We start from the raw sequence: 23,779 nt of genomic DNA on the forward strand, positions 1-23,779 counted from the left end.
TTTTTTTTTATTCGAAAGATATTCATCTTGAAATTCCATTAGAAAAGAATATCACAAATAAAAGGCAAATATAGTGTCCTCTTATAGAGTAGTCAAGGAATTCCCAAGCAGGAGTATGGTTTAATTATATGTGATCAACATGCCAACCCTCTTTAGTGTTGTCAAATCCATGTTCTTGATGATGACTTACCAAAAATAATTTTCAATAGTCGATGCTCCATAGAGTGTTTAAGGCACAAGCCACTCTCTCCCAGGGAATCAATGATTTTTACAACTGGAAAAAACATTATCAGCACTGGCGTGGTAGACTGTCTGCCGAGGATAAATATGAAATGTTTAAGTGAATTTGATGCTGGAAGGAACCGGGTTAAAAAACATTATCTACAGGATGCTGTCACTTCTGACTGAAATGTTAATTTCTAAATTCAATATTTCACTATTTTTTTTAATATTTTTAAATTATTTTAATATACTAATAATAAAAATAATTTTTAAATAAAAATAATTCTGAATTGCTAATTTCTATCACCCTCCCGAGCACTGCTCACATAAATAGCATGACGTCATTCCTTTACTATAAGGTAAAGGTTCCAATACCAAAATACAAAACAATCCCTAGAAATCATAATATCCTAATTCCATCCCCGGAATAATAGCAAATGGCCGGAAATCAGGAAACATTCTCAACTGTGTTAACAAACTTTCAGGATCTACTTCAATTTTCTTAAGAGAATGGAAAATAGTGAATGGGATCCTCGTTAGCTGCGGGCAATCACCCACGGTAATTTCTTCGAGAGAATTGCATTGAAGTCTTCCAGAATAAATGCTTCTCAAATTCGGTAATTTCTTCAATACCAAAACCCTCAATGTCGTATTAAAACTACCAGAGAGAGAGAGAACTTCACCACTTCCCATTATCTCCTGCATGTTGTAACAATCTTCAACTACAATCACTTCCAATCGGAGTGTAGACAACAACCAAGGAGGGAGCAGCACCTTCATCATATGACATTTATGTATCACGATCTCTCTGAGATTGTAGAAGACACCAGCAGCACGTAGCTCTGAAGGTTCTGCTTCAAAAAGGGTTTCTAAGATCATCAAACCATCAAGGTGTAGAATCTGAAGCCCTCCAATTACAAATGATGGACCTAAGGTTCCCATGTTTTGACAACTCACAAAAACTACTTTTGGAATGAAGCACGGGGACAGAAAAGTTGCATTGTCAATCATGAGGTCATAAAACCAAGCCTCTTTAATTAACCCTGACTTCGATCTTGTATAATTTAGATCTTCGAGTGAAGAGAAACAAGGTCGTCCTACAGTAACCTTGCATGCAATTAGTGAAAATATCAGTTCTCGGAAGTCTATGAAATCGTCTAGATCTCGGAAGTTGCATTCCAAAGTTTCCAACCAATGTAATCTGGAAACTTCATCTCCTCTAACAGAGAGAACAACTTCAGATTTCTGATGAAGCTTGAGGAACTGTAATTTTGAGAGTTGGGGTAAAATACCGGACCGTAAAACACGCACCCCACTTCCATCAAGATTAAGATACCTGAGATCTTCCAGCCTTTCCATTCCCTCGGGCAAATCTTCAAGTCCAGTGTAACTGAGATCCAACTTCTCCAATGCCGTAAGCTCTGCTAATGATGGTACATAACTCAGCTTTGCACACCATCCCAGCAACAATGCAGCGAGACTCGTCAGATGACAAATAGATTCCGGCAACTTCTCTATATCTGTGTCGGAAAGATCAAGAACCTTGAGTCCGATGAGGTGCTGGAAAAAAGAATCCTCGACCAAATTCAATTTGTAGTTTCTGCATAACAATAATGTTGAGAGACGGGGGCACATTGGTGAAAAGCCCGTTGGAATATTCTCGATTCTATTTTCCATGAGTGAAGCTCTTAACAGTTCCTCTCTCCACAATCTTACATCGGGTAATTCTGTTAGTTGTGCACCTGCTTGAACCATAGCCCCCCCACTTTCGTTCAATATTTTCCAAGCCATATCCCAAATCAAATCATGCATCTTGACATATCTGTAATCTTCATCGTCCCTGGAACCTTCTAATAAGCTGGCCTCTTCAAGTTCATCAAGCATGGTATGGCCCCTATCAAATTGTGCATGCCTTCTCACCATTTCTTTGACTATCCCCTCGTCAATCAAATACTCTATCAAGTCCTCTCTCAAGATGATCTTGCCTTTTGGAAATAGTGTGATACGTAAGAAGCACTCTTGAAGTGCTGAATAGTTCAACTGAGCATAGCTAAATTTCAATACTCGAAATACATTGGCTTCCATCTCACCCGGTCCAACTTCTAATCTTCTCAGTTTTAGCAATGCATCTCTCCAACGATATTCACCATCCACTCCCTTCATGCTTCGAGCCATTGTTATGATTCCAAGGGGCAAACCATCACACTCCTTCACAATAGACTCTGCGATCTCAGGATAAAGTACACCACGCCCTAATCTGTCTTTGAACAGATCCCAAGCCTCATCCTTAAAAAGAGGCTCCAGTTTGATTATCTTTCGGCAATCCATTTTTCGACATGTGTCCAATGATCTAGTTGTAAGAATCAGCTTACACCCATCTGTTTTAAGAGGTATTCCCACTTTATCAAGAGGAAAATGATTCCACAAATTATCAATAATTAAAACACATTTTGTCACACTCAATGTTGTCCATAGCTCCCCGGCTCTATTCACCAGATCTTTTCCATTCCCAAGATATAAACCAAAAGCTTCGGCAATGAGATCCTGCAATGCGTGAACGCTAAAATCTTGAGGCACAGAAATCCAACAAACACGAGGAAAAATGTCTGGTTTCTCTTGAAGCTGATTGTGGATATGCGTAGCCAAAGCTGTCTTTCCCACCCCCCCCATCCCCCAAATGCCAATGCATGAGACCTCATCATTCAACAACCAAGACCAGACATCCTTCATGTTTCTTTCCATAGCTTGGCCCACTAGCTTTGTTGTCGGCAATACATATCTTCCAGTCCTACGTTTCTTATGTACAGGCCTTTTAGAAGACGGTTGTCTCTCAACAACAGACTGCATCAATTCCGGACTCGTGGCCAGTCTACCAATTCTTAACTCAAAATCCCTCATTGATGAGGATGAGATGTTATTCAAGTTCATTTCAAATGACTGATGTGCTTGCTCTGTTCTTTGTCTAGTCTCGGGTTCATATGGCATAAGAATGACAGGAGCTCTAGGTTCCTCGACAAGCTCAGTCTCCCCCCCAATCAGAAAACCCTTCTGTCCTCGTTCATCCGAAAGAGGTTGTTCTTCTTGTTCCATTTCTAAGCCCCGCAAAGCAGTTGAAGCTGCCTTAATTGCCTCGCTATTGCTTGAACTTGGCACACTCTTATCTACAGGCATTTTAGAACAGCTTCCTCTCTCGGTACCAGCCCGCATCAATTCCCGACTCTCTATACCACTGCTTAACTCAACATCCCTCGTCAATGAAGATGTGAAGTTATTCATATCCGTTTCAAATGCTTGAACTGCTGGCTCTATTCCCAGTCCAGTCTCAGGTGCATCGGGCATATGCATGCCAAGAGCTGCGTTTTCCTCGGTAAACACAATCTCTCCCCCAATCATCTCATACATCCATGACAGTCCATCATCCAAAGGAGATTGTCCTTGTTGTTGCATTTCTAAATCTTGCGCAGGATCTGAATCTGCAGTAACTATTATATTATTGCTTGAACTTGGCATACTCCCACGCATTCTGTCAGGAAGCTTACCAAACGCTGCTTGTTGAACATGTGGAGATACTTTTTCACAAATTTTGACACCACCACCTCGAACTCTTGCCAGATGATATTTCATCCTTGTAGTGGAAGTACTTCCAGCCAATGTCTTCTCACAAAAAATGCACTTCAATAAACCACCATCCACTTCCTCAAAATATCTCTGAAATGGATCACTTCCTCCAGCCATTTTTTCTTCTGTGTCCCTACCTACAGACATAACAAAGAACTTTCAGAATATTGAATTAAAATGGAACTTAAACTAATTGAAAAAAGAAGAAGCTAAGTTTAAGATAAAAAGAAAAATTGATTACAGGTGTTTCACTGTCTAAACCAAAGTCAAGTTAAACCACTCCAAAGATCAAAGTGTTCTTTTCTTTTTACTTTCCCAATAATTCTACAACTGGTCATATCAGTAATTTAATAACCAGTATGTTTCTTTTTGCTTAGAATAATCAAACTACATGACTTGGAAAAGAAATGGTATGAAAAAAGAGCTAAAATTAATCAAACTTAATTACCTGAACAGCAGAAGCAGCAAGATGTTATACAATGGTTTGATTAAATCAGAAAAAAGAAGATGCACGGGGAAGAGTAAGTGTGCTGGAGACGAGTGATAGAGCTTCGGCTTGTGCGGTTGTGGATAAGGATAGATTCAGACAGTCAGAGAAGCAGATGACAGTGAAAAAAAGCTAAATGGACTTCTGTCGTTCATGGATGTCATATGGACATGTTGTTGGTCTTCCAGGAAGCGGATCTGGCGAGGGGTGCTATAGTGAAGGCGTGGGGGTAGGCGGTGGCTGATGATAGTCTGCTCGTGTGGTGGACAGCACGCCAGCTTTGAAACGATGAGAAAGAGCACGATCCACCACAAAACAGCAGAAGAGAAAGCAGCAGGCCGAGAGAGGAAAAGAGAGCAGGAGCAGAGTTGACCAACAGAGAGGTAGAGCTTGTTAAAGCAATTCAATTAATATAAAATAAATAAAAACTTGTATAAGAAGGGTAGAATTTTTTTTTTAAAGCATATATTTTAATCTAAATATAAAATAATTATATATAGAATAAATTAAAAATATTTTTTATTTTTAATAAAAAAATAAAATAAATATATATTTTTTAAGATTGTCTCAAACTCACCGTGTGCTAACTACAAATATTGAAAATATACCAACTAAAAAATTACAACTTAGTAAAAAAATTTACAATCAGTAAAGAAAAAAAAACAAAAAACAGAATAATAATATTTTACTTGAGATGATAACAATTAAAATAATAATTAATCTCAATATATTAAATTTAATCATAAAAAATTAAATTGTGAATAATATAAATAAAACTCTAATTATCAAAATTTACATAAATAGAATAAATTTTTTTTATTGAACTCCTATCAAAAAAACAAATTTACCAATACAAATATCTTTTCTTCTTCTTCTTCTTTTTTTTAGCTAGAATGTAATTATCAAATCATTTACTCTCTCCTAAATCTTTTCCGATAACTTTTTTTTTCAATATCTCAAAATTAAAATATAAACTAAATAAAGTTTAATAATAAAACATTAATCTTTAAAACAATAGGAATCAAATAACAAAAAAATTTGAAACTTCAAAGATTAAATTAAAATTTTTCACGTCAAAATCTGAAAGGTTGTTAAATTTCGTTTTTATTTCTTTTAATTTTTTATTTTAAACTACAATTAAATTTTAAATTTACAAAATGAGAACCAGACTCAAATTTAAATATCCTTATTAAAACCAAGCGTGCAGGAGATAATGTAAATCAAAAGAAATACAAACAAATGATACCATGATAATATAACTCTAAAGGATAAAATTATAAAAACCAAAAGATCAATAATCAAAATAAAAAATACGTTGTTCTTACTAACAGATGAATCCACAATAAAATAAGTGTTCAATCAAATCCACGACGAAAGCATGAACATTGTTTGGTGCCATAGTAAAAGATCCTTATGTTCAAGCTATTTCTGTAATAATCTCTAACTGTAATTTGAGTTCGTCACCCAATTGTAAGCTACACGTTCGTCTGTGATTCTCAGTTTTCTATTCAGACATTCTGTGAATAGTCAGTCAAAGTGAAATACAAGAAAACAAATCCCTCTCTCCTCTGCCCGCTCTGTAAACTCTCCTTTTAGGTAGCCATGACTGCGGCCACCAAGAAACACCTACCCTCCTCCGCTAAGCCACCCAAGAACCACCACTCCACCCCCAACACCACCACCACAAAAAAATGCAGAAGAGGTTGCTACCTCGACAGTGCAGACCGTCGTCAATGCATTCGTATGTAACACTTGATGATTAAGTTGCATCACTTTGATTCATAAGACCGTATATAACTTGTGATTTGAGGTGGTTCCATATATTTTTTCTGGCCTCCTTTTCAATTTTTCGTTTTTTTGGGCATTAGCACAATATTGCACTGTCCCCAGATGTTAATGTACAAATTGTGAGCATCCATTACCTGTGGATTCTACTATAGTGCACTGATCATAAGATTCATTCATGTTCACATTGTAAAATGTTCTGACTATAATGTGGTTTAAGGTAGTTGGACAGATTCGTTGGTCTTTTGCAATTCAGGTTTGACACAGTGAAACGTTTGGTTCATCTTAACCTGACCATGGATATACATTAATTAGTTCAAGTCACATTATTAAATTGTGTGCGCTATTTTCTATTTTCTTTCGCATTTACTGTTGCGTATACCATTAGAATTCGTTTTTAACCTAAATTCTCGACAGATATTGGTATAAGCTACTGGCGATGGATACCCTACCTAGTGATAGGTGCGAGTTCTCTTTCTGCATCTCACCTTGTTTGTGTGTTCTTACGAGTTTTTTTAAACGACATGTTTGTGAAATAAGGATTGTTGTTTCTTGAATAGTAATTTTAATTTTGTTCACCATTTTCTGCAGGTTACCTCGGCTCTATATCCTTTTTATTTGGTAAGAGATTCCTTCATTTCTTTAGTTTCGCAACATATTTCTAGTGCAGACAACAAATAAGATCACAAAACTTGATTGTTTTCTGGAAATTTCCTACACAGCACTACTTCAATTTTTGGATTTTTTTTTGTTCTGAACGTGAATGATGAACTGAAATGCGAAGAAGACTGAAGAGAAACATTGCATTTGCTTTGTTAAAGCCAATAGGCGGTCAACACGTGGCAGATACATGGCTATTTTTTCTTGCGAGTAAAATCGCTAAATCGGTGGTGAAATCGCGATTTTACGTGATTTCACCCGATTTTAACGATTTTACCTGATTTTGATCCGATTTTATCCATTTTTGAGTTTTACAAGTGATTTAATACGTAAAGCCTACATCAACTCGTAAAAATGTACGATTTTACGAGTTGAATCACGATTTTGACAACCTGTGATAAACTTGCAAGATAAATAAATAATTTTTTTTAAAGTATTGGTTCCGCCTGCTGCAGTGATAAATAAATAATTTTTCATATCCCGCGTCTCACACGACATTTAAAGCAACGACAAAAGTTTGAGCTCTTTCTTTTGATCTGTTCATTGGTTCTCGAGCCAGACAACAAAGCATCTCTTTCGTTTGATATTTTATACTGAAAGAGCCGGTCAATTATTTTATATTTCCTTAGTTTCTTTCAGAGCAAGGCCCTCAGGTCAATGATGAAGAATATTTCTAGGGTTCTTGGTTATTTCTTCTTGTCGAGAAGCTTGTGCCTTGTAGCAATCTATCACGGTGTGCTTGTCAAGAAAGATGTACATATTATAAGGTAGAAGTGGTAAAGGGAAGAGATGACAGAAGGAGGATGAAAGCAGATGATCTCTCTAGGAATTCTATGTACATTGCTCGATAGTCAACTTCTTTTCACGATTAAAAGATTAAAGAATTAATTTTTATTATTAATAATTTTTTACTCTTTAAGTAGAAAAATTAAGAATTGTTTTAGATTAATTTCTTATTTATTCATAATTTGTTTAAATTATATTAAAGAAAAAAAAATTCCAACACAAAGCATAACAACACACCTTTTCATTTATTTTTTCTTATTTTGTTTCTTTAATTTAGTTTTCAATTATATCTTTTTTTTCATCTGTTAGCTTATTAACTATTTTTAAGTAGTAATTAATCTTTTCGATGATTTTTTAAATCTCATAAGAATTATTGTAATTTATTTTAATTTTTTTCTTTATTAATTTTTTTATAGATAGAAGAGTTATATTTGCATTATATGTTTTTAATGATGAAAATTAGTAGCAATGATAAACCTTCAAGATATATATATATATTAAAAAACCTCATTTATAAAAAATGATTGCCAATAAATCTGGATTGCCAAGTCTATGTGTATTGATCTAGAATACGTGCCAAATCCATACATTTACAAAATATTAAATAAATAAATAAATAAAATAACTTATCAGTTACATTGATTTTCTTCGAAGAAGGTTAAGCTGGATTGCCTAAATATGATGAATAAAGGGTTGGATTTGCAAAATTATTTACACAGTTTAATTTGTTGATTGGATACATCTCAATCTGTGAATTGACACTGCATTAGTAATTAAGAACTTCGAAGGTGAATTGACAGAAAAAGAAGAAGAAGAAGAAGAAGAAGCTAGTACTAGACCAATAACTTTACACATAATCCATGAACCTATCTCACAGGTCATAACAATTTCCTTCATTATTGCTCACTAATATGTTATTACTGAAAAGAGTAAATTTCTGATCACTCTATTTCTGAGATGGCTGCCAACTCTTGGTGAAGACGTCTCGCTGGCATGCGGCCTGCACTTGTTCTCTTAGGGATAGAGGAGCTGAAAGGATCAGGAGGCTTTGTTAAGTTTTCTCCTTCCCCTTCAAGCATTTGGACAACAGTTTTCATGGAAGGACGCTCTGCTGGGTTCCACTGAATGCGCCATAGCCCCACAATTGCTAGTTTCTTTGCAATTCTAGCATCTTCTTCTCCATCGATATGAAACCGCAGGTCTTCTTCCTTTTCTAAGAGATTATAAATCCATTCCGGGAAGTATATCTGGTCGCCATTTTCTGCTGTATCATCGATGTTCTTCCTTCCGCCAACCATTTCCAACACTAACATCCCAAAGCTGTAAACATCTGATTTATAGGAAACATTCCCGAAGTTCCTCGAGAACACTTCTGGGGCAATGTAGCCAACAGTCCCCCTAGCAGTCGTCATGGAAATCGCACTTTTATCCTTGGAACACAGCTTAGCCATCCCAAAATCGGCGATTTTGGGATTGAATTCGTTGTCAAGAAGGATATTCTGTGGTTTGTTATCAAAATGGAGGATTCTTTGATCACACCCTTGGTGAAGATATTCAATCCCCATGGCTATGCCTAGAGCAACACGATTCAACCTTTCCCAGCCAAGGAAAAGGTTCCTTGAGTCTGCTGAGGATATGAACTTCTGTAATGAATCATTTGGCAAGGACTCGTAAACTAGAGCTCGTCTAAATCCATCAGCACAGAAACCGATCAAGCGAACAACATTAACATGGTGGATATTTGCCATTGTTCCCACTTCATTGATGAATTCCTCCCCTTTTCCTATGGAATTACTGAGGAGCTTCACAGCTACAGTTATTTCATTGGTTAGCTTTCCTTTGAACACGGTTCCATAAGCTCCTTGGCCCAATTCATCACTGAATTGATTTGTGATCCTCTTGAGATCAGCATAGGAGTACCTAGTGGGATTCAGTGATCTGTAATCATCCAAAAACATTTCAACTCTGGCTTGATATTCTCTGTGTGTTTTATCGTTGCTATAGGCGCGGTAGAGTGCAGTAATCACTACAGTAAAAAGAAGTAATCCCAAAATCACACCTGCATATCAACTTTCTGAGTCAGGAAACCATTTTTTTTTGTGGGAAGTAATGTATTGAACTAAGTGTAAAATTGAGATGGAGATTTGAGCAGACTACTAACCAGTAATCAGTAGCTTTCGCCGCACATCTGTAAGGGATTGAATGCTTATTAGCTTCTCCCTTTAAAGCAATTGGTAAAATCATGAAAGCAACAAAGACGAAGAGAGTTTAATTTGAAAAAAAGGAAGAAAGATAGAAAGGCATACCTTTAGTGTGCGGAAGATTGCTGTAGCATTTAGTTTCAGAAGATCCACAAGTTGGATTGGACCAAGACATAGTAAGAACATAATTTTCTTCCTGCATCATACTATATGGAATTCCATATATGTTGTACATCTTGGTACAAGATAACAAATCAAAGTTACTGATGGAAATACTTGATTCAACGGCGTAAACTTCATGCTTGTAAGTCCTCAGACATGGAATTTTACCGATGTACAGAGACCTTTTCTCACTAGAAAGTGAACAATTGAACAAGGTATAATCATACGGCTAATCGTTCTTAATTTGGAAGTGAGAAGCCCCTAAACTGAAGTTTAAACGACGTTGCCTTAGAAAGCAACCTTGAGGATCCCTTGCATAAATAAGTCGATGTATATAGTCAATTCTTTCGATATGGAGACTCAATCCAGTTGGCAGCTTAAGCACTGTGTTGTTGTCCTTCGAGCAGGATAGATCAAAACCACAGTGGTCTGGTTGTTTGTCCTTGATCCGGAAAGGAAATCGGATGTCAGGGCCACGGTTTCCACATGATCCTGTGCAGTTCAAGCTTGCTCCATGGCCTGCAAGGAAGACAATGAAAAAGAAGAACAAACACGTAACCATTTCTGATGAATAATTCTTCATCTCCACACTCCCTTTGATATTGCTCCACTCACAAACATGTGGGATCTACTTATTCCGTTTTATTTAGATGTGAGCGAGCAAGCATTGCACTAAATACACGATAATAATTAGGGGTGAGCATCATTTCAAGCGGTTTGGTTGTTTGGATAAAAAAAATTATTCAATTTTAAAAGTGCTTTTAAAAATAATTTTTTTAAAAAATTGGGAGTTACCTTCATCGTCTGGCTATAAAATGATGACGATTACACTTGAATATATGTTATTATATAGTAATTAATATTACTAGTGACATTTCAAACACATGCCGGGAAACATCTATTGTTCCTTAATAATGGCAGGTCCAAGAGTAGAAGACCTGGACAGGGCTCGGGAGAAAAAGGTTAGCTCCGAATATAACTTAAAATCCATGTGAGATGCCAAGAAAAATATCTCTAAAAAACAAAATCATGTTAGTTAGATTGTTTAAAGAAATTATATATATATATATAAAGAAATCCATTTATAACTAGCATACGCACATGTGATAGAAACAATTAAGATCGACGGAGAAGAAAGATTTTAACATTTGTAGTTCAAAATTATCTCAAAAATGAATTTATTTTATATTTCTATTTCTTATATAAAATCAAACACATTTATGTTTTTTTTTTTTTATTTGAAGACATTAAATAAACACAACCTATATATAATAAAGGCCAAAACCGTTCAATTTAAAAAAAAAAAAGAGAGGGAAAAACACTCCAAGCAAGCACCGATTATGCGTTTTTATGTCTAAATGATTCAGAAAATCATTTAAATCAAGAACTACCCAATTTTTGCGTGTTCATGATCAAGAATTCAAACAGCAAGAAAAAGAGTACCATACCAGACTATTTTTCAGAGCCATATGTGGGCATTAATTGATAAACAATTCATCAATTCATATACAACGTTTAGAAGATGTTCTTTGACCTCACATGAAAAATCTTATATTATGGTTGGGTTGCTTTTTAAAGTGAATTTTATTTTTAATATATTAAAAATATATTTTAATATCAACATATCAAAATAATATAAAATTTGAATCCTCATCCCCAATTATTTTTTTATTCTAACATTATTTAAAAGCACTTTTAAAATGGAGTGCTCACCCCCAATTAGCAGAAAACTAGTTTCTATCAAGTGAATCTTAATTAAAGCTAGTTTATTGCTCATAGTATTTTTAAACTCATCAAGGTGGACTCTTATTTCTTAATTTTCCGTTAACTCCCCCTCGTCATTGAAAGGAGGGTGGTTGACGGGAAAAGTCTTGCTATGCGAAACTTCGAGTGACGGACCAATTTTTCCTGTTGTCTTGCTCGAGATACAATGAATCGAGGTTACACGAGATTGTAGCTCAATCAGTATTTAAGTCCAGTTTGTCTACGCGGCCAACTCGCTATCAGTTGAGAAGGGAGGAAAGAAAAGTGAAGGGCTCTTTCCTGTTGTCTTGCTCGAGATACAATGAATCGTGAACGAAACGGTCCGTGTTTTTGTCATTAGACTAGAGGAGGTTACACGAGATTAGAGGTCCCCTATGCGAAACTTCAAATGAGGACCAATTCATTTTATTTTATGGTATTGGGATAATTGTATATTTATAAGACTCGACACTAGAGTTGACTTGGCTAAAAGCCCTAGTTATTTCAATTATTTTTTTTTAAATTATATCATTTTAAAAAAATATTAAGAGATCATTTTTTTTTGAATTTTCTAACTGGAATTATAAAAAAAATAATTAGAAAACCATTTTGTTCGGTCAATTTTAGCTCTATGTTTAGAAATGTTCAAATAATCGGGTTAACATGCTCACCTCTAGCAATAATATCTCTATTTACATAGCATTCGCAACTAATATGAATAGGCGTATGGTAACATGTTGAATTTGGAAATCTAGAACTGAAGAAAAGCATCACGACAATATTTTGTCGTGTTTTGGAACAATAACATTTAGTAAATTTTATGTTTTTAAGGGTTTTTCTCCTCCACCATTCATTGCATCATCAGTACAAAAGAAGCCTTGTCCTGTTGACTTGCTCAAGATACTGCGAAACAAGAAAGAAAAAGTCCAGATTATTTTCATTGGACTAGAGGTTACACGAGATTGTAGCTCACCTCTGCGAAACTTCAAATGAGGACCAATGTTCCGATCTATCATTTTATTTTTCTTGCTATTCGGATAGAAGGTAGTTAAAAATGTTTTTTTTTTTGTAATACAATACATAACTTATAATATAAACTTGTATTATAAAATTATAAGTAAAATATTTTAATAAAAAATTATAAAATCACAAGTAAAATATTTTAAATAAAATCATAAAATTACAACTAAAATATTTAAACTAAATTGCAAGATCCAGTCAAGTAGTAAATAATAATATAACATAATTAAAATAAATATGAAATAAACAATACATTTATCTAAACACATTAAAATACATAATTCAAATAAAAATTTATACATGTCCATATAATTTCATTATAGGTATATAACTACAAAATAAAAATAAGAATATTATCATCAATATTAAATTAAATAATATAAAAATAAAATAAATATTATATATCAACAAATAATAATAAATAAATAATTAATAAGATATATAATCTAAAATTAAGACAGTCATTGTCGATAATAAATAGCCTTAAAGAGAAACAAAGTGGAAGCAACTAACTTGCGCTCTTTCTTCCCATGCATCCAGGATTTTTGAGGTATAATGTAAGAATAATGGTTTGGCATATGTTTTCCCCCGTGTTGACTATAGTTGTGGTCTTGGTAAATGGAGACCTTTTTATTTTTAATAGGAATTATATCCTGTAATGTGGTGTCAGGTGTGCAAAGCTGGTGTCCACAAGTAGTAAATATTATGTGTCGGGTGGGGGAGTGGTTAGTGGGGACTAGGAAGTTGGACTCTTGGGAAAAGGGAGTGTTGAGTGAGCACAACAATTGAGCAATTCTTTTAAATTTCACGTGAAATTGTGATATCGGTGTGTGTTTACTATTTTTTTTATGAGTTCGCTCGATTTTACGCGAGAGTAATTGATTTTATTGGTTTTCAAGTTTTAATCATGATTTTACATGTTTTATATTTTTTGACTCGTAAAATTATATGATTTTACGAGTTAAAATGCATAATGTGTTTTTGAAAACTATAATTGTATACTTATAATTAAGATTTGATATAAGAGTTGACCTGAATATAAACTCAAATTAATCTTTTTTTTTAATTATGAAACTTCAAATTAATCTATTTTTTTTTAATTATGAAACTACAATTTTACGAGTTAAAATGCATAATGTGTTTTTGACAACCATGGTTGTATACTTATAATTAAGACTTGATATAAGGGTTGACCTGAATATAAACTCAAATTAATCTATTTTTTTTAATTATGAAACTACATCATTTTTTTTAAATCAATGAATTCATTGGGGTGACCTGACAACCTAGTTTTTATAATATTGGATAATTGCATTGTCTGTTGGAAGAAAGATAGGTGTGATATAAGATCAAAATAATAATGTAAAGTCAAAAACTCAAGAACAAGAAGAAAACTGAGAGCAAGATATACTTTTATTAAATGTTTTTCTTTAAGCTTTATTAGCTATTCTCTCTCTTTTGTACTACTTAATAATGCTGAATTACAAGCCTTTTATAAACATAAAGTCATAGACAATCAAGGAATTAATGAAACTAATACAAGAAAATCCTAATATGATCAGAAATTGTATTATGCTAACTAAACCGGTTGACTGTTTCTTAACTAGTCGACCCCTTCAACTTATTCCACTTGGTTACTCTGTCTCAACTAGTCAACATGTTCCTAAATAGTTGATAGGTTCAACTAATTTTCAGAAATCAGTTTACTTTCAACATCCCCCTTAAACTTGATTTCTTCATAACTCCTAATATATCTCTCATCTTAATAAAAACATCATATTTGAGTGGTTTTGTGAAGAAATTCACGACATGGTCTTGTGTCTTCATATACTTGACTTCAACTTCTTTGTTTGTAATGCAATCTCGTAGATAATGAAATCTTGTGTTAATATGTTTATTCCTATCATGAAATACTAGATTCTTTGTTAATGCAATGACTAAGGAGTTGTCCACATAAATTTCAATAGACCTCTTTTATGGCATTCATAATTTTTTCAATAATTTTCTTAGCTAAATGAAATGACAAACACATGATGTAATAGCTATATATTCAGCTTCATATGTTGATAAAATCCATAGTGCTCTTTCAAGGATTGCTTATTTGAACTCCATGTGAATATTGTGTCTCCCATGTAGAAAACAAAATCCATAGTGCTCTTTCTATCATCCATATCTATAGCCTAATCACTATCAGTATACCCTATAACTTCAAAGCTATTAGAATAATCATAGAACAAGTCAAATCAACAATAACTTGATGACTTTCATATTTGAATTTAATCAAAATCATACATTTTTTCTCTAATGGCAATATTTGAATGATCCACAAAGGTGACATTACCTCTTATTGATTCATCAAGCTCTATGAACTTGTTTTTGTCTCCACACATGTGGTTGTTGGCTCCATTGTCTAGATACCACATGTTCCCTTTGTCTTGCATTCTCTCATTATGCATTAGTAGTAAGGTGGTTTCCTTCTTTTGTTTTATCACTAGATTTGCATTATCTTCAATCCTCTTGGTTTGACTATAGCAACCCCTAGCACAATGAATTATATTTTTTTTTACCATTATTGCATTTAACTTTTGATTTGCCAAATCTGGATCTCGTAGTGCCACTATTAGTATAACCAATCAACCAATTCGTTTCATACGGTTGACCAATTGAGGTTGTCATTGCCTCCTCCTCTAAATTTACGTCTCGTTCCACTTCTTTTGGTTTATCCATGTCCTCTATCCTTTTGGGAATATCCAAAATCATTTTGCTTTGGAAAAAATGCTTGTGCATCTGCATCCTCTTGAATCTCATTGACTCTTTTCTCATGGGCTTGTAATTTTCCCATGAGACTTTGTATTGAAAGAACATCTATATTTACGACCACCATATAATGGAACTTCTTTTGCAGCGAATATATGATGTTCTCTACCACATGTGTCTTTTTCATCTTCTTTTCATATCTCTTTATTTGATTATATATGGTCAGTATTCTTGTAAAGTATTCTGAAACATTCTATGATTCAAGCATATGTAACTTTTTAAATTCATCACGTAGTTTTTATAGATGTACCTTATACTATTAACTTCCTGGTTTGATTCTTTCAAAATTTATCATGCTTGCTTAACAGTGATTGTGTCAGCTACTATCTCAAAAGTGGCATCATCCAGATATTAATGGATGATTGTTGATGCTTATTGATCCTTCCTTCAAGCCTTTTGCATAACCTCTCTTTGGAATGAAATCAATGTTGCTCCATCTATATGCTCCTCAAAGCCTTTTTCAACCGTCTCTCATACATCTTAGAAATCAAAGAATCAACATGATTTTATCAAAGAATCAATTAATGTACATAATCTTTTCAAAACTTAAATATCCAGCTAACTCATCTCGATTACCAATAATTCTAACACTTTCATATAAATGCCCACAAATTTGGTTATTCTTCCTCGGTTACCAATAAGTCTGATAATTCCAATTAAATTACCCATCATCTAGTTAATCACTTTTGTTAGCCAATCAATCTGGTAATTCCATATGAATCACCTCATATCCGGTTAACCTTTTTGTTAACCAATCAATCGGGTAATTCTCTTAATTACTTAAGAAATTCAAGTAATCCATTTTGATTGCCAAAATTAATTCAGTAATTTCATATGAATTACCCAGCATCTGACTAACCTCTTTTGTTAGCCAATCAATAATTCCGGTAATTTCACATAAATTACCAATAATTCTTATTTGTAATAATCACTCAATTTATTCATTTGCTTCATTTTTTTAACATCGAATAAATAAATAAATATGTGGTTGTATGTGAAATGATGATATTATGTTTGAGAATGACTTTTTATCAGAACAAATTAAAAAAACATTACATGCTTTGCATTTCAGCACGTAAGAAAAATATTAATGAACTAAGGATATAATGATATTTGATTGATTTAGGAGTTGTGTCTGGAGCTGGTTATCAGACAAGAGGAGCTAGGTCATCACGATCAGAAGGTAGGCGATTCGTCACTTTATTTTGTAATTATTAGTTTTTCTTAAATATTTATGTTGTTTATTTAATTAATGTTAAAAGAATGAAGTAAATGAATAAATTGAATGATTACTACAAATAAGAATTATTGATAATTTATATAAAATTACTAGAATTATATGAAAGACCGCTTCAACTTATTTAACCTGATTGGTCTGTTTGAACTAGTCTACCGATTAAACTAATTTCTAGAAATTAGTTAACTTCCAACATTTTCACTATCTTTCCCTTACAACCAAAGGAACCATATCTTGGAATATCTCATGGATTTGGACTGGATTGGGTGTTTTGGTTTTTGATGAGCTGCTCCAAGAAAAATATCAGGCTCGCTGGATGTCGTTGTTTGTGGTATTGACAGTTGACGACTTTTTTTTTGTTTTTTTACTTTTCAAAGTTAATGATTCTGACATTTCGAAGGAGGTGGGAAATTATCTTCGTATGTGAAGTAGTGTTGAATGGTGGATCAATAACTCACTGTCTGCTTTGCTACTATTCCTATCCGATGACTCTGACATTTCAAAGGACGACCAGGTAGGGGTGTTCTCCTTCACCTTTCATTGCATTATCAGTAGCTTCCACTCCGAAATTCAATAGTTTTTGTTGGAGAAAAAAGAAAAGGAAAAAAGAAGAATAGTTTATGCAAAATTGTGTGTACGCTGTGCATCACTTCAGCCTTCCCCATGTTTAGAGGAATGAACGTGCCTTTGGCTTGCTACGTAGCTTTTCTTTTGCAGCTATTAGTCTTCCAAACTTGCCATTCTAGCAACATCGCTGCTCATTGTGCTCCTTCTTCATGCGGCAATATCCAAAACATAAGCTACCCTTTCAGACTAAACACTGATCCACAAAGCTGCGGAAACAATAAATATACTCTGATGTGCGAGAACAATATTTCTACAGTATTAAATTTATATTCAGGTAAATACTACGTGCAGGCAATCGACTACGGTAACTTCACAATCCGAGTGGTAGATGCTGGTGTACAAGAAAATTGCTGCTCCATCCCTCGTTATTCTTTGGCACCTGATAACTTCAGTGACGGAGATCCATACACATGGTATAAATACAAGCAGATGCCGCCAGGAGTGAGTGAACGTTCCGTTTACTATCGGGGGTACTATTGGGGGGACCGGTTACCTCCTAAACTGTCACTGCCTATGGATTTCATGAGCTGTGAAAATACGGTGAATTCTCCTCTTTATGTGGACACGGCTCTCCACGTCCTTAACTATGGATCAGGAAATTATTCCAACTCTTCTCTTGTGACTCTTTCGAATTATGTGACTCTTGGGGGCATGAATGCCTCGGATTTGATGGAACTGTGCAGCATAGAGAAAATATTTTTGCTTCCAAAGAAGAACTACACAGACAAGTCCTTTGAAGAAATACACAGTGACCTGGCATATGGGTTTGAGCTTTCATGGTACAACATAAACTGTGGAAAATGCAGAAGAGGTTGCTACCTCGACAGTGCAGACCGTCGTCAATGCATTCGTATGTAACACTTGATGATTAAGTTGCATCACTTTGATTCATAAGACCGTATATAACTTGTGATTTGAGGTGGTTCCATATATTTTCTCTGGCTTACATTTCAATTTTTCATTTTTTTGGGCATTAGCACAATATTGCACTGTCCCCAGATGTTAATGTACAAATTGTGAGCATCCATTACCTGTGGATTCTACTATAGTGCACTGATCATAAGATTCATTCATGTTCACATTGTAAAATGTTCTGACTATAATGTGGTTTAAGGTAGTTGGACAGATTCATTGGTCTTTTGCAATTTCAGGTTTGACACAGTGAAACGTTTGGTTCATCTTAACCTGACCATGGATATACATTAATTAGTTCAAGTCACATTATTAAATTGTGTGCGCTATTTTCTATTTTCTTTCGCATTTACTGTTGCGTATACCATTAGAATTCGTTTTTAACCTAAATTCTCGACAGATATTGATGAAAGCTACTGGCGACGTAAACTCGAAATAGTGACAGGTGCGACTTCTCTTTCTGCATCTCACCATGTTTGTGTATTCTTACGTGGTTCTTTAAACGACATGTTTGTGAAATAAGGATTGTTGTTTCTTGAATAGTAATTGTAATTTTGTTCACCATTTTCTGCAGATTATCTCCGCTTTATATCCTTTTTATTTGGTAAGAGATTCCTTCATTTCTTTAGTTTCGCAACATATTTCTAGTGGAGACAACAAATAAGATCACAAAACTTGATTGTTTTCTGGAAATTTCCTACACAGCACTACTTCAATTTTTGGATTTTTTTTTGTTCTGAACGTGAATGATGAACTGAAATGCGAAGAAGACTGAAGAGAAACATTGCATTTGCTTTGTTAAAGCCAATAGGCGGTCGACACGTGGCAGATACATGGCTTTTTTTTCCTGCGAGTAAAATCGCTAAATTGCAGCAGTAAAATTGTTGGGAAAATCGAAAGCTAATGGACAGGATTTCATAAATGAAGTTGCTACCATAGGAAGGATTCACCATACTAATGTGGTGCGGCTAATCGGTTTTTGCGCCGAAGGATCAAAGCGTGCTCTTGTATATGATTTCATGCCTAATGGATCTCTTGATAGACACTTGTTTTCTCGAGAAGGATCAATCTCTTTAAGCTGGCAAAAACTGCATCAGATTTCCCTTGGAGTGGCTCGTGGTATCGACTATCTTCATTTAGGCTGTGACATGCAAATACTTCATTTTGATATCAAGCCTCACAACATTCTTCTCGATGAAAATTTCACTCCAAAAGTTTCTGACTTTGGGCTCGCTAGGTTGTACCCAACAAATGGCAGCATCACGTCTCTTACTGCAGCAAGGGGCACCATAGGATACATGGCTCCTGAACTGTTCTACAAAAACATTGGACGCGTCTCATATAAAGCTGATGTTTATAGCTTTGGAATGCTGCTATTGGAAATGGCAGGTAAAAGGAAGAATGTAAACGCTTTGGCAGAAAATTCAAGTCAAATCTACTGGCCATATTGGGTTCATGACCAAGTATCTGATGGAAAGGCCATAGAAATCGGAGACGATGCCACTGAGGAAGAAAGTAAGATCGTGAAGAAGATGATTATGGTTGGATTGTGGTGTATACAAATGAAACCAATGGATCGGCCTACAATGAAGAATGTTGTGGAGATGCTTGAAGGAGATTTGGAAAACTTGCAATTGCCTCCTAAGCCTGTTTTAAATCTAGATGAGACGCCAACAAACATTGAAGGAGAGTCATCATCGTTGTCAGGTGACTCTACCGAATCAACCAGTTTGGTTGAAAATGCGTACTGAGTGATATGATGTGGAATGCTCTGCTTGCTTACATGCAGGGAATAATTGCGCTTCCGGACTTGTTTATGATGATAAACATTATGATAATTTGCAATACTTTTATCTGATTTGTGTTTACCTAATTTAGAGTTCAAGCTGCGGCTTGTTTCTTCGGTGTGGTCTATATAATCATCATACAAAGATGTTCTGTATTGTGTTAACTATCAGATTTCCACTCTCTTTGGCAATCATAGCAGTTATCGAGGATGCCACATCCTCCATGATAACTGTTACATGTTCTACATATTAATTATCGTATTTGTCTCTAGCAGAGTAATATTTTGGCTACAAATTAACGAGAGACTATCACAGGGATTTGCTCTCATAGGGATTCTGAACACAGGGGCTTAATTTCATTTTCTTCCACCAACAATGCTTTCTTGTCGATGTTCAGCCCCATGATAATTGATCTATTTTGTATAAATACGATAATTACCATATCACATTACCATATCTTGCATAAGCCACGAGGAACCAATCACAACAAAACAGGATTGGAAACCATGACCATAATGGGTGCTGTGAAATGAATATTGAAACAGATGGGTGAATTTGATGCAGAAATCTTCTGTTTCTCCAAAAAAAAAAAACGAAAAGTAGAGAGGAGACAATGAAGCTTGCTTACCGGTCATGGCATTTCACCAGAGAGCACTGCTTCTAGCTGTGAAATGCATCTTCTTGTGGGTAAGAGGCAAGGCCTTCAAAAATGCTCAATTGTGTTCAACAAACTTTCAGGATCTACTTCAATTTTCTTAAGAGAATGGGAAATAGTGATCGGGATCCTCGTTAGCTGCGGGCAATCACCCATAGTAATTTTCTTCGAGAGAATTGCATAGAAGTCCTCCAGAATAAATGCTTTTCAAATTTGGTAATTTCTTCAGTATCAAAACCCTCAATGTTTTATCAAAACTACCAGAAAGAGAGAGAAGCTCCTTTTATGTACCAAAACTTCACAACTTCCCATTATCTCCTGCATGTCGTAACAATCTTCGACTACAATCACTTCCAATCCGAGTCTAGACAACAACCAAGGAGGGAGCAGCACCTTCATCCTATGACATTTCATCCTTGTAGCTTTAGTATCTTTAGCCAATTTCTTCTCACAAAATTTGCACTTCAATAAACCATCATCCATTTTCTCAAAATAACGTCGAAATGGATCGCTTCCTCCAACCATTTTTTCTTCTGTCCCTACCTACAGACATAACAAAGAACTTTCAGAATATTGAATTAAAATGGAACTTAAACTAATTGAAAAAAAGAAGCAGCTAAGTTTAACATTAAAAAAAAAATTGATTACAAGTGTTTCACTGTCTAAACCGAAGTCAAGTTAAACCACTTCAAAGATCAAAGTGTTCTTTTCTTTTCACTTTCCCAATAATTCTACAACTGGTCATATCAGTAATTTAATAACCAGTGTGTTTCCTTTTGCTTAGAAGAATCAAACTACATAAGTTGGAAAAGAAATGGTATGAAAAAAGAGCTAAAATTAATCAAACTTAATTACCCGAGCAGCAGAAGCAGCAAGATGTTATCCAATGATTTGATTAAATCAGAAGAAAGAAGATGGACGAGGAAGAGTAAGTGTGTTGGAGACGAGTGATAGAGCTTCGGCTTGTGTGGTTGTGGATAAGGATAGATTCAGACAGTCAGAGAAGCAGATGACAGTGAAAAAAAGTAAAATGGACTTCTGTCGTTCATGGATATCATATGGGCATGTTGTTGGTCTTCCAGGAAGCGGATCTGGCGAGGGGTGCTATAGTGAAGGCGTGGGGGTAGGCGGTGGCTGATGATAGTCTCCTCGTGTGGTGGACAGCACGCCAACTTTGCAAACGATGAGAAAGAGCACGATCCACCACAAAACAGCAGAAGAGAAAGCAGCAGGCCGAGAGAGGAAAAGAGAGCAGGAGCAGAGTTGACCAACAGAGAGGTAGAGCTTGTTAAAGCAATTCAATTAATATAAAATAAATAAAAACTTGTATAAGAAGGGTAGAATTTTTTTTTTAAAGCATATATTTTAATCTAAATATAAAATAATTATATATAGAATAAATTAAAAATATTTTTTATTCTTAATAAAAAATAAAATAAATATATATTTTTTAAGATTCTCTCAAACTCACTATGTGCCAACTAGTACCAACTAGCAACTTAATAAAAAAATTTACAATAAATAAAAAAAAAAGATAAAAAACAAAATAATAATGTTTTTGAGAAAATTTAATTTTTAATGAGTGAACTAAATATATTGAGATTAATTATTACAACTTAATAAAAAAATTTACAATAAGTAAAAAAAAAAGATAAAAAACAAAATAATAATGTTTTTGAGATGATAACGAGTACAATAATAATTAATCTCAATATATTTAGTTCATTCATTAAAAATTAAATTATAAATAACTAGTCGACCCCTTCAACTTATTCCACTTACTTACTCTGTCTCAACTAGTCAACATGTTCCTAAATAGTTGATAGGTTCAACTAATTTTTAGAAATCAATTTACTTTCAACATCCCCCTTAAACTTGATTTCTTCATAACTCCTAATATATCTCTCATCTTGATAAAAACATCATATTTGAGTGGGTCTCAAACTCACCGTGTGCTAACTACAAATATTGAAAATATACCAACTAAAAAATTACAACTTAGTAAAAAAATTTACAATCAGTAAAGAAAAAAAAACAAAAAACAGAATAATAATATTTTACTTGAGATGATAACAATTAAAATAATAATTAATCTCAATATATTAAATTTAATCATAAAAAATTAAATTGTGAATAATATAAATAAAACTCTAATTATCAAAATTTACATAAATAGAATAAATTTTTTTTATTGAACTCCTATCAAAAAAACAAATTTACCAATACAAATATCTTTTCTTCTTCTTCTTCTTTTTTTTAGCTAGAATGTAATTATCAAATCATTTACTCTCTCCTAAATCTTTTCCGATAACTTTTTTTTTCAATATCTCAAAATTAAAATATAAACTAAATAAAGTTTAATAATAAAACATTAATCTTTAAAACAATAGGAATCAAATAACAAAAAAATTTGAAACTTCAAAGATTAAATTAAAATTTTTCACGTCAAAATCTGAAAGGTTGTTAAATTTCGTTTTTATTTCTTTTAATTTTTTATTTTAAACTACAATTAAATTTTAAATTTACAAAATGAGAACCAGACTCAAATTTAAATATCCTTATTAAAACCAAGCGTGCAGGAGATAATGTAAATCAAAAGAAATACAAACAAATGATACCATGATAATATAACTCTAAAGGATAAAATTATAAAAACCAAAAGATCAATAATCAAAATAAAAAATACGTTGTTCTTACTAACAGATGAATCCACAATAAAATAAGTGTTCAATCAAATCCACGACGAAAGCATGAACATTGTTTGGTGCCATAGTAAAAGATCCTTATGTTCAAGCTATTTCTGTAATAATCTCTAACTGTAATTTGAGTTCGTCACCCAATTGTAAGCTACACGTTCGTCTGTGATTCTCAGTTTTCTATTCAGACATTCTGTGAATAGTCAGTCAAAGTGAAATACAAGAAAACAAATCCCTCTCTCCTCTGCCCGCTCTGTAAACTCTCCTTTTAGGTAGCCATGACTGCGGCCACCAAGAAACACCTACCCTCCTCCGCTAAGCCACCCAAGAACCACCACTCCACCCCCAACACCACCACCACAAA

General features: G+C 34.1%; 3 protein-coding genes across 3 annotated transcripts in view; 1 reads left to right on the plus strand and 2 right to left on the minus strand.

Moving 5' to 3' along the window:
- LOC105134363 (uncharacterized) overlaps positions 1–22,004 on the minus strand; it is a 62,755-nt gene extending 40,751 nt beyond the window's left edge. The window contains exons 1-2 of the mRNA XM_011038748.1: positions 21,575–22,004; positions 1,374–3,973 (exon numbers count right to left, since the gene is read on the minus strand). Of these exons, the coding sequence (XP_011037050.1) occupies positions 1,374–3,957 (2,584 nt within the window). The 5' untranslated portion in view covers positions 3,958–3,973; positions 21,575–22,004. The remainder of the gene's footprint in view (positions 1–1,373; positions 3,974–21,574) is intronic.
- Positions 8,500–15,107, minus strand: LOC105134442 (glycerophosphodiester phosphodiesterase protein kinase domain-containing GDPDL2-like). Its single transcript, XM_011038849.1, has 4 exons — positions 15,026–15,107; positions 10,209–10,440; positions 9,865–10,112; positions 8,500–9,584 (listed from the first exon to the last, which is right to left on the minus strand). The coding sequence occupies exons 1-4, from the start codon at positions 15,105–15,107 to the stop codon at positions 8,500–8,502; spliced, it is 1,647 nt and encodes a 548-aa protein (XP_011037151.1).
- LOC105134360 (probable receptor-like protein kinase At5g39020) overlaps positions 17,173–23,779 on the plus strand; it is a 19,072-nt gene continuing 12,465 nt past the window's right edge. Inside the window, exons 1-2 of the mRNA XM_011038742.1 lie at positions 17,173–17,252; positions 17,657–18,215. Of these exons, the coding sequence (XP_011037044.1) occupies positions 17,795–18,215 (421 nt within the window). The 5' untranslated portion in view covers positions 17,173–17,252; positions 17,657–17,794. The remainder of the gene's footprint in view (positions 17,253–17,656; positions 18,216–23,779) is intronic.

Source organism: Populus euphratica, unplaced genomic scaffold, assembly GCF_000495115.2.
Source record: "Populus euphratica unplaced genomic scaffold, PopEup_1.0 scaffold67.1, whole genome shotgun sequence".
In the NCBI taxonomy this organism is placed as follows: Eukaryota; Viridiplantae; Streptophyta; class Magnoliopsida; order Malpighiales; family Salicaceae; genus Populus; species Populus euphratica.

Excerpts from the sequence above, each read along its gene's own strand:
- LOC105134442 (XM_011038849.1), bottom strand. The coding sequence starts at position 15,107 with ATGTGGTATCTAGACAATGGAGCCAACAACCACATGTGTGGAGACAAA. Across the intron at positions 10,441-15,025 it reads GCTTGATGAATCAATAAGAG|GCCATGGAGCAAGCTTGAAC; the intron begins GTAATGTCACCT and ends TCTTCCTTGCAG. Across the intron at positions 10,113-10,208 it reads CCTCAAGGTTGCTTTCTAAG|TGAGAAAAGGTCTCTGTACA; the intron begins GCAACGTCGTTT and ends TTCACTTTCTAG.